The 16,392-nt window shown below is 43.2% G+C and overlaps 1 protein-coding gene and 1 long non-coding RNA gene across 2 annotated transcripts in view; one reads left to right on the plus strand and one right to left on the minus strand.

Moving 5' to 3' along the window:
- Positions 1-512, minus strand: part of TSEN15 (tRNA splicing endonuclease subunit 15) — a 265,143-nt gene extending 264,631 nt beyond the window's left edge. The window contains exon 1 of the mRNA XM_069641071.1: positions 37-512. Within this exon, the coding sequence (XP_069497172.1) occupies positions 37-450 (414 nt within the window). The 5' untranslated portion in view covers positions 451-512. The remainder of the gene's footprint in view (positions 1-36) is intronic.
- A 70-nt stretch (positions 513-582) lies between these two features.
- Positions 583-16,392, plus strand: part of LOC138532508 (uncharacterized) — a 262,327-nt gene continuing 246,517 nt past the window's right edge. Inside the window, exon 1 of the long non-coding RNA XR_011284857.1 lies at positions 583-686. This is a non-coding gene — a long non-coding RNA (uncharacterized lncRNA). The remainder of the gene's footprint in view (positions 687-16,392) is intronic.

Below are 16,392 nucleotides of genomic sequence, written 5' to 3' on the forward strand. Positions count from 1 at the left end.
AATTATATTTCAATGCGATGATCACCGGATCCCTACCTTAGGGTGGCTTTGAATCCAGTCTCTGCGGCTCTCTGGTACTTCGCCCATCTGGACTTCCTCATGCGCCCTAGCCCCTTGGGTTGACACCTGTGCACTGCCCCCGCTGCCTGTCCGTACGCTTTTCTTTTCCTGCTGTTTCCTGTTTTCTTGTATCGCCTGCTGCATGCTCCCTCCCTGAGATGCCGCATGCTTACTGTCTGCCTCCAGCTGTGCGTCTACCTGCGCTGCTTCCGGGCTGCTGAACACTTGTGGTGGTTCTTGCATTGTGACTCGCTCTTGTGTTTCTTGCACGCGTTCTTCCCGAGTAGCCTGCTGTGTTACTTCTGAATGCCGATCTTCTTGAGAAGGCTCCTGCTCAAGGTCCTCTTGCATTCCCACCTGCATGCTATCTTCCTGGGTTACAGCCTGCATGGTGCCTTCCTGGACAGTTGGTTGTTGTTCCTATCCGAGAAAGGGACCATAGCAACGCTTCTCTTCATCACGTGGTTTGCACGTTGGGACGTCGCTGGTAAGTCACGAGCTACGCGTTGCGCACTTTACCTCGTCATCTTTGCACGAGCGGGAAGTCGAGGCGTCGCACGAGCGACCAGGCTGGTGCTTCAGAGAGCACCGTGATCAAGAGCTGATAAACACGGGCATTCCTTATAGTAAGTCTTTACGCTATCGCATAGCTGATTGTTATTTTAGTGGAAAGGGACAATTTGGCCTGCCCGGTCACGGGGGTATTTCGGTGTATTTTGGGGATGTATTATGTGCATCGGGGTGAGATTTAGTTATATGCGGTGTTTCTCGTGCAGAGGGGCGATTTGCCCTGCCCGGGGGAGGGGTTTATTCTGTGGATGTGCAGTAGAAAGGGGAGGTGTGTTTTGTGCACTAGATCTTCGGAGCACCGGCCTTCCTCCTTTTCCCAGGGGGAATTCCAGAATACCACTTAAAAGTATAGTGGATAGTTATGTATTTTTTGTCTCCGCGGGAGGGTGTAGGGGAAGTTCGGAGAATTTGTTATGTGGAGCAGAGGGGTAGAGGTGTTTTGGTCAGACAGACGTATTTCGATACATAACAGTAAGGCGGATAGTTATATTTTGTATTGTCAACAGTGGCGAATTAGAGTAATCCGTGTTACATTTTGTGTTTGGGTTCTGTGCAGAGCAGTCTCCATGGGACGAGTGACACGTTGAAATGTGAAAGTTTAGCATCTGTGTGGGGATTTGTAAAGTTGTCACATGGTGTTTATAGGGATCGAAATTAAGATTATATAAGTAGAAAGTAAAATCAGTTCCTGGGTATACAGCATTAACCACTGACCAGACGCTACCACTAAAACACAAATCTAACTTCCACATAAAATGCAGGTTATTTTGGCCATTATTTATGACCCCTTAAGCTTTAAAAGAAGCGTTGATGAGTCCTAATGATTATTTATAGCGGCTGCATGGAGCCATTACCTGTTGACATTCACGCAGGCGGTTCCCCATCACCAACTCATCTTCATTTGCACAGCAGAGTGCAAAGGTTTATGGCAAAAGACGGCAAACACCTTTTGTCCTGCATTTTTTGCACTCTGCTGTGCAAAGTGAGTAAACGCAGCCTCGCATGCCAAATAACTGTATGTTATGTTACTTGGCATTTATATATCGCTTTATATATCATTGGTATGACCTCAAAGCACTGATAGGTTGAATGCCCTCGGAAGCGCAGTTCTAGTCAGTATAGAGAGAGTGTTGTATGGTGCGCGGGCGCACCGGATATGTGTGCAGCTGGTGTGGTTCCATGATAGCTGCTTCTTAGCAGTAGGTGTGGTGTTGAGGAAACAGTTGAATGTGTTCAGTCTGGAGGGTGGACACCCAGACTGAGTTCTGGCCGCGTTAGGCCTGAGGAGACGCCCCTTAAGCCAGCCGGTATGTGCTCAGCTAGCTGTGTTCTATTAGGATGATGAGGGGTCGTGGGGTAATGTTAGTATGAGTACAGCTATGCCGAATTTCATCATAGTATAGCTGTGTTCTAGTTGAATGATGGTGTATAGGGGAAAGTGAGTGTAGTAGTGTGATATGGTGGTTATCACTGAAGCGCCTGCGACTAGGCACGAGAGCCATTTCGTCCGTTCCATCCATTACATCCGTTCCATTCTCTTCATCTATTCCATCTACTCCATCCGTTCAATTCATCCATTCCATCCACTCTATCCATTCCATCCATTCTACATTTCCTAAATACAAGTTTCAACACAGTGGTGTTAGTAGGGTACAGTCAATGGTGTTGGGTGTACTTTCTGAATTTAAACTTTAATCCAAGCAGGAAGCCAGATTCAGTACAGTGACGCTATTAGGGCGCACTCAGTGATGTTGGGTGCACTTTCTAATTCAAATTGTAACACAGTCTATGTAAGTGTGGTACATGCTAATCATTCACAATTCTATCTAGATGCGACATATGCCAAGTTCACAATTTCATCTAGGAGTGGTACATGCTCATCATTCACAACTCCATCCTGGTGCGACGTATTCCAAGTTCACCATTCATTTAAGTGTGGCATATGCCATCATTCACATTTCCATCTAGATGTGACGCAGGCCACCAGAGTTCACAATTTTATCTAAGTGTGGTACATGCTAATCATTCACAATTCTATCAAGATGCAACATATGCCAAGTTCACAGTTTCATCAAAGTGTGGCACATGCCAATCATTCACAATTCTATCTAGATACGACGCATGCCAAATTCACAATTTCGTCTAGGAGTGGTACAGGCTCATCATTCACAACTCCATCCTGGTGCGACGTATGTCAAGTTCAACATTCATTTAAGTGTGGCATATGCCATCATTCACATTTCCATCTAGATGTGACGCAGGCCACCAGAGTTCACAATTTCAACTAAGTGTGGTACATGCTAATCATTCTCAATTCTATCTAGATGTGACATATGCCAAGTTCTCAATTTCATCTAAGTGTGGTACATGCTAATCATTCTCAATTCTATCTAGATGCGACATATGCCAAGTTCACAATTTCATCTTGGAGTGGTACATGCTAATCATTCATAATTCTATCTAGATGTTGCACATGCTAAGTTCATAATTCTGTTTATGTGTGGCATATACTGTCATTCGCATTTCTATGTATATGCGACGCATGCCCCAGTTCCCAATTTTATCTAAGTGTTGTACATGCCAATCATTCACAATTCTATCTAGATGCGACATATGCCAAGTTCACAATTTCATCTAGGAGTGGTACATGCTAATCATTCACAATTCTTTCTAGATGTGACGCGGGCCACCAGAGTTCACACTTTCATCTAAGTGTGGTACATGCTAATTATTCACAATTCTATCTAGATGTGACGCATGCCAAGTTCACAATTTCATCTAGGAGTGGTACACGCTAATCATTCTTAATTCTATCTAGATGTGACGCAGGCCACCAGAGTTCACAATTTCATCTAGGTGTGGCACATGACATTCATTCACTATTCTATCTACATGCGACATATGCCGAGTTGACAATTTCATCTAGGAGTGGTACATGCTAATCATTCATAATTCTATCTACATGTTGCACATGCTAAATTCACAATTCTGTTTGTGTGGCATATGCTGTCATTCACATTTCTCTGTGTATGCGACGCATGCCCCAGTGCCCAATTTTATCTAGGAGTGGTACACCCTGATCATTCACAATTCTATCTAGATGTGACGCATGCCAAGTTCACTATTTCATCGAGGAGTGGTACACGCTCATCATTCACAACTCCATCCTGGTGCGACGTATGTCAAGTTCACCATTCATTTAAGTGTGGCATATGCCATCATTCACATTTCCATCTAGATGTGACGCAGGCCACCAGAGTTCAGAATTTCATCTAAGTGTGGTACATGCTAATCATTCTCATTTCTATCTAGATGCAACATGTGCCAAGTTCTCAATTTCATCTAAGTGTGGCACATGACAATCATTCACAATTCTATCTAGATAAGACGCAGGCCACCAGAGTTCACAATTTCATCTAAGTGTGGTACATCCTAAGCATTCATAATTCTATCTAGATGTCGCACATGCTAAATTCACAGTTTCGTCTAAGAGTGGCATATGGTGTCATTCACAATTCTCCTGCTGACACCTGCAGACACTTTTTGGAGCCGCCTCTGTTGGAGCCACCTCTGTTGGAGCCACCCTTTGCCTTGGGGCCGTTAGCCGATAGGGGTCCTTAGTCGACGGGGCTTGCGGGCAGAGGGCTGCCCTGCAATGGTCAGTAAAGTCCTGGTTGGAGAACCAATCGAGTCGCAGGGCGGGCTGGGGAGGAGGGACTAATGGTGAGCATGGAGCAGGCCAACGAGGGCTGCGGGCGGGCCAGGGGATTTCTATGGCAAATTTGGCTCAAAATGGGGTCGGGGAAGGGGCACACACTCACCTGGGCAAGGTTCATTGGAGGAAAGGCTGGTGGGGGCAGGCGACGCGCTAATAGCAAACACAGGGGGCAGAGGGACCAATCGGGACGCAGGCTCAGAGCTGGGAGGCGGGACTAGTGGTGAACATGGAGCGGCCAAACGAGGGGCTGCGGGCGGGCGGCAGGGGATTTCTACAGCAAATTTGGCTCAAAATGGGGTCGGGGAAGGGGCACACTCACCTGGTCAAGGTACACTGGAGGAAAAGCTGGTGGGGGCAGGCGACGCGCTAATAGCAAACACAGGGGGAAGGGGGTCCAATCGGGACGCAGGCTCAGGGCTGGGAGGCAGGACTAATGGTGAACATGGATCGGCCAAACGAGGGGCTGCTGGTGGGCGGGCCAGGGGATTTCTACGGCAAATTTTGCTCAAAATGGGGTCGGGGAAGGGGCACATTCACCTGGGCAAGCTTCACTGGAGGAAAGGCTGGTGGGGGCAGGCGACGCGCTAATAGCAAACACAGGGGGACCAATCGGGACGCAGGCTCAGGGCTGGGAAGTGGGACTAATGGTGAACATGGAGCGTCCAAACGAGGGGCTGCGGGCGGGCCAGGGGATTTCTACAACAAATTTTGCTCAAAATGGGGTCAGGGAAGGGGCACACTCACCTGGGCAAGGTTCACTGTTTTTTTAATTCTGAACGCTGCTTGCCATGCAAGCATGTCAGGCAGGGTTTAAATGTAATTGTACACACTTCCTGCTATGCAAGCATGACAGACAGCATAAACAAGGAATCCCTATGGTGTCCGTCTGTTTTATTCTGATCCATAAAGCTGGCAGACCCCATATGGATCTCCAGGTGCAAATACTGGAGCATGTTTACGTCGGAGAGGAAGGGAGGCAGAGAAAATGCAAGTCTTGTTCCGCCCCTCCTCTTCACCATACAAATAATTGAAAATTAGCTGTAAAATGAATGAACGGCGCACCCGGGAAGTGCATGGAAGTGCTGTGCTGTGGTGCTTTGGACACTCTCCTGCTCCTGTGTTTGTTGTGCCTGGACCGACGTCAGTGTACATTTGGTGCCTTCAAAGCTTTGTTTGCCTGTATGCTGGAGAGGAAGCACAGGCGCTAGAAGTTGCGTCGAAACGCAACTATAGGAATTGAACTTCAATAACAAGTAATTTCTCCACCACATGGGACTCTTTTTGGGACTCTTGCCACACGCTTTATGCTTGTTACACACTTTATGTTGGTCAATGGTGGGGAAGTGCTGCTGGTAGCTGTGCAAGACGTAACTCACGTCGCTCTTTCTTTTGTTGCAGCAACGCTGTGCGTCCACGGCGCCTCCGCCTACTCACAGGCACGTTACTTTACCTGCGTGCACGCGCATCCGCGCACGCATCCGGGAAGTGCCATGCTGTTGTGCTGTTAGGCTGGGGCTTGGGCATGTGTCTACTTTTCCTCACCTTGTTTGATGGTTTGACCACGCTCTAGCCTCGATATAACATAAGTAAGTGACCATTTAGGTAAATAACGTGATTGCTTATTCCTCTGATGTATGCAAAGGTATGGTTATATGACATTGAAAACTGATCTGTAGAGATAACCAAGTGTTTTAACAACTATAAACTAACACCAAGCTTGTCAATATAATTAGTTACGCTGCAACCTTTAACCACGGGTAAAGGTATAAAAATACCTACAATGAGGAAAGATGCTGGTGCAGACTTTTTTACGGCAGTTAACACACGTAGAGCTAGCCTTGCGTGAGCAGTGGCACTTCCTTTACCACCCGTATGTCTGGAGGAAGAAGAGCTCCTGCACTGTGCACAGGTATGCTCCAATACTCTTAAACTCCAAGATGACCAAACCCATTATTCTCCAGAGCCTATTGATGACTCCCAACCGCTGTTTGGGGAGGAACTCCCTCTTAATATGGAGAAAGGTATATTAAAACAACAGTGGGGTGAGGCGGCTCCAAAGATGAACATTGCCTTACACCAAAATGACTCTTTCTGTGATACTCCTAGTGTATTCCGCACTGCGGATTTCAAATGTATGGGCCTTTCAATTAATCTTGATGGACCGTCAGACGAAAGGGTGGGATCCGAAAGAAATTCAGATATTTGTTCATTGATGGGGATATTCAATTCCCAACTGTCAACCCTAAAAACTGGGTTGGATGATATTTTTGAAATCTTCAAGGCATATTCGTTGGGTAGTGGTAGAGGTTTTAATTTACCTCCCGTTGACATAAATACAATCAAAAGACCAAAGGTAATCACTAATACATCAAATAGCATAAAAGACAGAACCACCACTGATCAGAATCCAAATACTGTAAATGCGAGTGACAAGAATAGACCAGTAGTGTATTCGGTCAATACAGGTCTGGGACATGGCGAACGGCTTGAAAAACCCGACCCTGTGGAAGTTGCTCCAACCTCTGTTAGATGTTTTTCGTCAGATGTTCCTTTTATTGAACCTTTTGTGCTAAAAAACAAAGGGTTACAGACTTTAGATGAAAGTCCCTCTACTATAACCCGAAACATTACTGTCAGCAAGGAGGAAATAGCTAATATAGTCAATAAAATTATGAATGACAAATTGATCCATGATGATAATGGACGACTAACTCTGCCTGATATTAACCTAAACGTCACAAATCCCAGTATTGTAGAACAAAAAACACATGAACGGATAGCTAATGCAAATTTGGATTATGATCTAAGGAAACCACAACCACCCGATCTACCCAGCCTTATATTAACAACTCTGTTTGAGGATGGTAACAAGATAAGCCTAAACCATCCATATGTTCTCTCATTGTTTGCAGCCATTCCTGAACTCTCATTGATTTCATCGGTCATATAACTTTGGTAGATTTTATACATAAGAATAGGCTTGATTTTGTGCGGCTAGTGATTCCCTCTCCTTTGGTAAGAAGCTACTGCTAAAGGAGATGGAATCACTTCAATGTAGAGGTTTCGATCTTTTCCAATATAATCCGCCGTCACAAGGGTTCAATGAAAAGGGACCTTTAAGAAATGTCAGTGAAGGTAGAGATTTTGGAGTTGTTGGCAACACCCCTAAGAATACAAAAAATGACGATGGGGATAAGCAAGACTGTAGATGGCTTGCACTTTCCCTTAGGGAGTCCATCAACTCCCCGAGGGAATTGGGGAACCTCTCTAGCAAAGCTGGAAGGATAAGGGTGGCATTTTGGAACTCAAGAGGTCATATTCATTTGATATGCAATACAGAAGTAACAGATGTATTGAAGTCGTACGATCTGATACTCCTGCAGGAAACTTGGGCTACCTGTGGTTTTCTTTGGGAAGGTTTTGAAGTAACACAACTATATGCTACTAAGGGTACCAAAGGTCGGCCCATGGGTGGTCTGCTAATAGCATGTAAATAAACCCTCCAGGCCACCAAAATTGGAGAATGGTCAAGCATGAATTCGCTATTGTCTGTAATCTATGAGCTCGAATTTGGTGATGAACATGTGCATTGTCAGTGTTTACTGGAACCCTCTGAAATATACTGACCTACAATTAGAACAAGAAATGAACAACCTGATGAAGAGAATTGATGCGTGGCGTGGAGTGAATGCGAATGGATTAATACTTATTGCGGGTGATCTGAATGCAGACTGCAATATTGAACAAATGGAGGGGAGTGTTCTAATGACTAATACCCACTCAAAGACAAATAAGATAGGTAATCCCAAATTCAGAGGAGCGTTGTGGCTAAATTTCACCGAAATTATGGGATTAGTAATGCTTGAGAATAAATATTATACTTGGAATGGGAGAGGCAGCAGTTGTCTACTAGTGATCATAGCCTGCTTCATGTCGATTTATTTAACATAAATGATGTAACTGAAACATCTTATTATACAGAAGGAATGCGGGTGAATGCCGGGGGCAATAGAATTAGATGGACCTTTCATAAAACAATACGATTTACATCGGTAATGTTACAGGAATTTGACGAAATGTCCCTTGAGCACCGTAAGCAGGAAATCTCAGTGAATAACTTTACAAGGCACCTAAACAACACTATATCCAAATCCGGAGTTTGTGATAGACCAGCTGTTAAAAGGGGTCTCGAGCATGAACACTGGTTCGACATCGAGGTACAAAATCAAAAGCGGAAAATGAGGAGAGGAATTCGGTCAATATTGAAAAAAGGGAAGGTTGGCTCCCCCAATTTTGAACAGATAAAAAAAAATCAAACAACATTACAAAAATTGGGTAGTAAATCATAGGGGGATACAAGCCCAAATCGATGGCGAAAAAATGCTACATGCATTGAGAGATAACAACTCATCCAACTTTTGCCATATCATAAACTCCATGGAACTTCCTCAAAAGGATTTGCTATTCACTCAGATTAGCGAAAAAAGATAGAAAGAACATTTTACCAAGATGTATAGATGTCATTCAACAACTTTCTTGGTACATAACGGCAAAAGTGGTAAGTGGTCTTTGGATATCTCTATATTAAATATGTCTCGATTTATCGGAAAATCAAAAAATTCACCGGCCTAAACAATCTCTCAAACAAGATTTTAAAGACCAAAATCGAACTTTGGGGCAAAACTCTACACATACTATACAAAGATATCTTAGAAACCAATAATATACCTAAGTCTTGGAGATTGGCATTATTACTACCAGTATTCAAAAAGGGCTCCAGACTATCTCCAGAAAGCTATAGACCAATAGCCATCTCTGACCCTGAATCAAAGATCTTTGCATCAATTGTGCTTGAAGAAGTGCAAGAATGGATCAAATATAACAGCATACTTGATCCGAAGCACATTGGCTTTAGAAAAATTACTGGTACAGACTATGGGGGGCTTATCTTGAATCTAAGGCTCTACTGAAAGATGGGAACCCCATTTATGTTGCTTCTATGGACTTGAGTAAAGCTTTTGATCTTGTTGACCGTCCTACTCTTATTAGGGGATCTGAACATGCCTAAACATCTGTTAGAGATAATTATTGAACTTTACTCCGAAACCAAAATAAAAGTAAGATTAAATTCGGAAGGGCTTCTAAAATCAGAGAGTGATACACCTAACAGGCTTAGACAAGGTTGCATGTTAGCACCTACTTTATTCAACCTATATGTGTGCAGAGGAAACAAAGCATTAATGCAAAAAGGGCTGCTTGCACCAAAACTCAGTAACAATTGCTTTGAATGGTTGGCATATGCAGACCATTTTTTGCTGTTAGACTGCACGAAAATCGGACTGCAAAGAATGATTAACGCGTTTGTGATATTTGTGAGAGAATTACATTTAAAAATGAATGCATCTAAAACAACTATTGTATGTCTGGGCAAATATAAGAAAAATCACCTCGGATACACATGGTATTGTGAGGACAAACGCATCAAATGCCAAAGCGGATTTAAATATTTGGGTTATACCATTATTGGCTCTGGTTCTTTAACAAACATAAAAAGTCAATTGAGAACAAAGGCGGAAATGATGCTCCAACAAATGCGTAAACTGGAGACTAAATACTGGAAATTTTCATTAGCTCCTCTTAGGAATTTCTATATTATGAAAGCCATTCCAAGACTACTGTATGGTATGGAGTCCTATGGATTAGATTCTACAGTCTTTGTAAAAACTCTAGAAAGCTCAATATGGAGAGTTATCTTGTTCTTCTTACCTAAATGTGTACTTATGGAAATCATTAGATACGAATTAGGTCTTCAATCTCTGAAATCGGTTATCTTGTGGACAAAAACTCTATTATTGAGAAAATGTTTAAACCCAGTAGAAGACCTCTATACAGTTGTGGGAAAAGACCAGACAAATGTTTTTCCTAACCATATGAAGGGTAATATTGAAGAGCTTCTCTCTAACTTGGGTGTTTCTATCAAAATGTTATGGACTAACCCCTTGAAAGTGAAAAAGATCTTGAAAAGTGAGGATTGGCAACAAACCACTAGAGCGGTAATGCAGTCCAAAATCTACAATCAGACATACTCTTTCTGGAAGTTTTTTCCTATAATGGAGGGTTACTTAGATAAATACCCCTGCAGAAACTTACGAAACAAGTTTATAAGATTTAGGACAAATGTGGTGAGGACAAACTTTATTTTAAAGATTTGGAATCTGTCGACTGATTCATGGAAGTGGTGTAGATTCTGTAAGAGTGCAGGAACCGAAGAGACTCTGGAGCACATTCTACTTTTGTGTCTTGCGCTTGTTAGTCAGCGAATTTTATATTTTGGTCAATTTGTAGAACATTTGCATTGTGTGAACAGAGACTTATTGTGGTATCAGATGAGACACGGTAACTCAACTGTTTTGAAGATACGTGTTACTGCTTTTTTGAAAACTTTCTGTGATCTATGTTAATGTTTGCTATGGATACACTCAGAGATTTTGTTGAATTCTTATGTTATGTGTTAACACTGCTCTAAGTAGAGTTAATTGGTTCAATTCAACTGATGTACCGCGCAGTGTTTGTTTTTATTGATACGTAACAGACATGTTTCGTTTTAATACTTCTTTTAATTTCTTAAATGTGTTTTTTGGTATATGTATTTGTAACTATTATGCTATGTTCTGTTTTAATATTTTTGTACTATTTGAAATTAATTGTCTGTTTGATTAAATATTTTTGTAAAGGTTTAAACAAACCAAAACAAATAAAATAAAAATTAAAAAAAGAATAGCATAAAAGCCTTGGCTTTTACATCATTCATTTACGTTACATGCTCATTGAACATGAGCTCCACATAGTTAAATTAACATAGGTGTGTTTTTTTAGCATCAGTTGGCCTGCAGAGCCAAATCTAGTTCCTGGTAGCTGTTGGCGTCAAGCAAACCAGACTCTTTTAGGCTACAATCAGGAGCTCAATAGCCCCCTCACCCCTCAATGTCGAATGTAGGGTCAGGATGTAGGTGAGAATTCTGACTACCTCCAACAAAGGGACATTTGGCTTCGATTGGGTGGTGGCAGAGTATAGGGGTCACGTTTGCGGAAATGGAGCTACATAGAGATTTATAATAGAGGGGTCTACATGACGCCTTGTAGGGATGTTATGGAATGTGCAATGTAAGTGTGGAACAGAATTGGATCTTGTCATTGCTTGTCGGTGGTGCCTTACGATTTGACTTTGTTAGAAGTGGTTTGGATGGAGCTTATAGAGAAGGCATCACCTTTGGATCTTTACAGAACGGTTTCATGTGGTGCTTTGTAGACAGGGCTCCACTATTGCACCAGGTCATAGTGCTTTTGGGTGGAGCTTTGTAGATTGGGGGTAGGATTGGACATTTTTATAGGTGTTCTGGGTGGGGCTTTGTAGAAGACACCAGGATTGGACCTTTTCAGAGGTTTTTTTCTGTATGGCTTTATAAAGGAGCCTCAGGATCGAACTATGCCGGATACCCTTTGGATGGGGCTTTATATGCGAGACGGGTTTGTACCTTGAGAGAGGGTGTTTGGGTGGGGCTTTGGAGATTGGTAATGCAAACTCATAAAGCAACTGGCTTGGGCTTTTTCAATGGGGTATCTGGATGTGTCCACGTCAAGTTGTGCCCTGTTGGTTTCATATTTGGGTGGATCTGGATATAGATTTTAAAAAGAACATGAATAGGACCTTCTAAAGGGTTCTGTACTTTTGGCATGGCTGGGGCTTTTTTTGTAGTGTTGTCTTCATGTACATTTCTTTAATGTATTTATTTGCAATTTTCCCAAGAACAACATTAAACCAATCAAAACAAACATAATAATTAATCCCATTAAATTCTTTTTGTTTCTCCACATTTGATCACGTGTATAACTTTGGAGGTAGGTCGATTCTCTCTAGTAGGTTTAAGGCCTCTCATCGTGCTTAAGGGTGTGGCACATCTGGTTTGTAAGCACTTCTTGTGAATGTCAATGTTCTCTTTGGGGAGGCCTCCCATGCCTAACATTATAGGAACATAGAAGGCAGTATCCCCTATGCCAGCCAACAAAGCATAGATATTTCTAAACACAATATACAGATCAGGGACAGTGGGTACATCCTCTGGACATAGGCATCACCTCCTGGGCTTATTGAATAAAGAAGATTCAACCCCTCGAGAATGAAGAAGGCATTTGTTTCGCTTGGTCAATCAATCCAGTGTCTATATATATCTGAGACATGGTATATGCTTCTGAGTGTGCCTCATACTTGCTCCATCAGGTGAAGGTATATATCACATTATGGGGACTTGGGTGTGCTATTTCATTATTCACTAGTGCGCTATAATAATTGATGTGCTCAAACTTTTTTGGGAACAATCTTTTCAATAGGCCCCATTTTTCAGCTACTGCAATATCCCGTAATTGCTTGTGCCATCTCTGGACAGAAGGCCGAGCAACCCACTTCCAGTCCCATACAATTGTTTTAATGACCGATATCCTGATCGTGCAGAGTGCTCTTTTTTCCATTGATGAAATATTCAACCTGAGCAGCCAGCGAGCTGGCGAGTCTAGAGGCTCTCTGTGACACATTGTACTGTACATAGTCTTTGCCTTGGACCATAGCATTGATGTTAGGACAATACCAGACCTTGTGGCCCAGGGAGCTTGTGGTCTCTGCACAGTGCTAACATACCAGCTATTCTTTTGCACCCATCTTGTGTAGTCTTTAAGGAGAGAGGTATGTCCTATGTACGAGCTTATATAGAATTTCCCTAAGCATTAGAGAAATTTAAATGTCGGGGACGGTATCCCAGAATGCAAAAAAATCCATGGCTTCCAGTCAGACGTGAATGCCTTGGGACCAAGATCCAGCCAGTGCGCCTGTATTAGATTTATGTATATTGATTTGATCTGAGGGTATTCCTTATTGGGGTCTCTCACAAATTCCTCCCATCCCGTCAGTCCCTGACCCATATACTTTGGTAGTGTTTTGTGCCTTGTTAACTGTCACAGCCATGATGAATAAGTCAGTCCGAGTCCCTTCACGTCCCCATAGCTTTCCGTGTTTCAAATTCCACTATGTGGTGGCCATGTTAAAGGTCTTTTAGGGTTAGGTCAGTGGTGACATTTCTTGGAAGAGCCTGTGATCTTAACCCTTGTTGTGTACCGCTTGTATCCAGGATTTCACCTTGAGGTCAGGTAGAGGTTGATTGAATGGTATCGTTTGCTCCTGTAAAGATTCCCTCCTTGCCCGAAGTGTGAAGCCTATAGTATGGTGTGAGGTAAAACGCTTGGAAATCCCATTCCAATCGAGAAAACACATTTGAGGGAAGCCCCATGGTTGACCCTCAAGAGCCTCTAAGTTCTTCCATTCTGGGTTGTCTTAGGGGTTAGCCCATTGTTTAACATTATTCAGTCGAGCTGCTCTATGATACGATTTCCAGTCTAGAAGAGCAAGACCGCCATTGGGTTTTATTGCTTTAAGAGTTAAGGTTTTTTATCTGTTTTTTTCCCTGCCTGATACATTTGGTGAAGCTGGCGTCTAGATCACAAAAGGTCTTTTAATCTTTCTACCACACCCCTTTTCTTTACCCGATGCGATGGGCTTCACCGCTAAGTATCTCTCGGGAGGGTGAATTTAGGTTCCTTCTTGTTCCCGGTGGTCCAGGGGACTTTAGGGTTCCTCTGCTGCCTCGCTCCTTCAGTGTGACTGCGTTTCCCGGCTGCTCCATTCTCCCTCTGTTGGGCAGTACTGGTGCTTGCAGCGTTGCCTCTGCTTTCTTGCGTTTCTGGCCCCATGTTGTCCTATTGGCAGGGCAGATTTCTATTCTGTTGGGACTGAGTCATGACATCTGGTGCAGGTTTTCTAAAAATAATAGAAAGGAACTTGCGAGTATCTCTTAGGTGTGTGTGGGTTATTTTAGTGCTCTGGATATAGTGCTACCACACAGTCCACCTGCTGATCCTTAGTTGGTTTCCAGGAGAGCTTTATTTACATATGTACAGTCATTTACAGAACCTGTTACTTTTATGTTAATTACAATAGGACTGGAGTGGGCAGGGGAAGGACACTGATGACTAGAACAAGGTAGAGACTGGTAACACCCACTGGCCATCCTCACTACACTTAGCTTAAACCCCAACTGACTATCCTAGAACACTCATGGGCAAACATACAGCAACATTCTGGCAGCTTTCATTCACAGTCATTCAATGGGAGATAGGATGACTAGCAGACATATAAACAGAGACCTATCATAACATCTCCACCCATACACATTGACAACCAACACAACCTTGTATCATACAACCATGAGGTAAACTCACCCAAACGAAACGCTCGAACACAACCAAGAACAACTCCTCCCGTCTGGAGTTGCCACCCCAGACACAGGGCCTGGCACACTCCTCAAAGGCGTCTAGTAGCCCAACACACTTCCGAAGCACAACTGTGGAGGATGGGGAAAGACAGTCGCCACAACACGTGTGTGCTGCTTACACAGGTGGTGCCATGCAACCTTGACACAACAACACGGAGAGGAACATATCCATGCATCCTCCATCCGCACCATGCTCACCGAATGCAGTCGCTCAAACAATCTCATGCAACTATGCCCAAACATCCATACCACTCAAACAATCAGAAACAGGGGTGGTGCTGTGCAACCTAACACAACATACACAGAAGGAGCACGTGCCCCTCACTCTCTCTTACTGAAATCACAAGATGAATACAATGGGAAAACAGTATGTGGTACCCCTGGTAGTACCAATAGAACAATGTATAAGCAACAAATAAGAAACCGTGTTCAGAATAATAAACTATAAGCAGTCCGGACACATATATAAGAACAACTTGCAAGTTCATCTGCTGTTTTTATATGGGATCCGCGGTCAGACAAAATGAAATGAAAACAAAAAAATCCTAGTGAGGCTTTAAATGGGTATGACATGTTGAACCTGGAACTGCGTGTTACACAAAGTGCTTGGTGAATAACCGAATTGACCATACTTTAAAGTCACATACCCAACGCACTATAAAACACAGAAAACAAAAATGGCATGCATAGACAATAGCAATGGTTGTGGGAATCCTTAAGATATATCCACAGTAACTTCTCTCAATATATCCGTTGGATATATAACGTTGCACAGAACCAGTGCACCAGACTTCATGCACCTGGACAAAAAAAACTCACGTGAAAGTTTTCCTTTGAACCATGAACTTCAAACCTCTTTTGTATGCACACATTTTGTGCATAAACGTTAAACTCATTACCTGACTGGTGCATGCACTAACTTTACTCATGGCAAGACCCAAGACCGACCGCTACGGCGTAAGACTTATAACTGCCCATTAGTTGGTGTTAATATACGTTGTGAACTTTAACACATGTAAAGAAGTGAAACCTCCATGAATGCCACTACAAAATGACCTACTGGTGGCCACATCATATGACAAAGAAGGCAAAACGCATACAGCGGCCATGTGACAACCCTATGTCAGAAATAATCAGTGTCACATTGATCAACTAGGAAAGAAAACACTATGCAACCTTCAACAATGCATTCTTGGGATTTTCAGAGAATAATTACTGCAGCTGGACCTTGGTGAGTGCCCCCATAGAAACTGAAAAGTGGACATGGGCACATGTCGCAAATTGGATAAAGGCAAACACCATTGAGATTCTGCCTACTGCAGTGGTCAACGGCTATCATCCTGATAGCTGAATTACGATACATTCACAAAAAAAATAATTTCCTGATCCTGCTGTGCAGGAACAAAACGATTTCCTGATTTTCCTCTGCAGAGAACATAACTCCACGGTAGAAGTTTAAATAAAGCGTTCACTTTAGTTCTTTATGCGGGAAGACATGTGTGGGGACTTCTCATCGCGAGATTGCGGCAAACGAGAAGCGCGCACCAACGCGCTGCCTGCAGAATCCAGCGGGCAGCGTAGTGAACGCACCGCCCCAGCGCTCCTCCTGATCCAGGAGCTCAGATACTCTAAGGCCCTGACACGTGTGGCCTGCACATCCAGAGT

This window comes from Ambystoma mexicanum, chromosome 1q, assembly GCF_040938575.1.
Source record: "Ambystoma mexicanum isolate Mex_15411 chromosome 1q, UKY_AmexF1_1, whole genome shotgun sequence".
Classification (NCBI taxonomy): Eukaryota; Metazoa; Chordata; class Amphibia; order Caudata; family Ambystomatidae; genus Ambystoma; species Ambystoma mexicanum.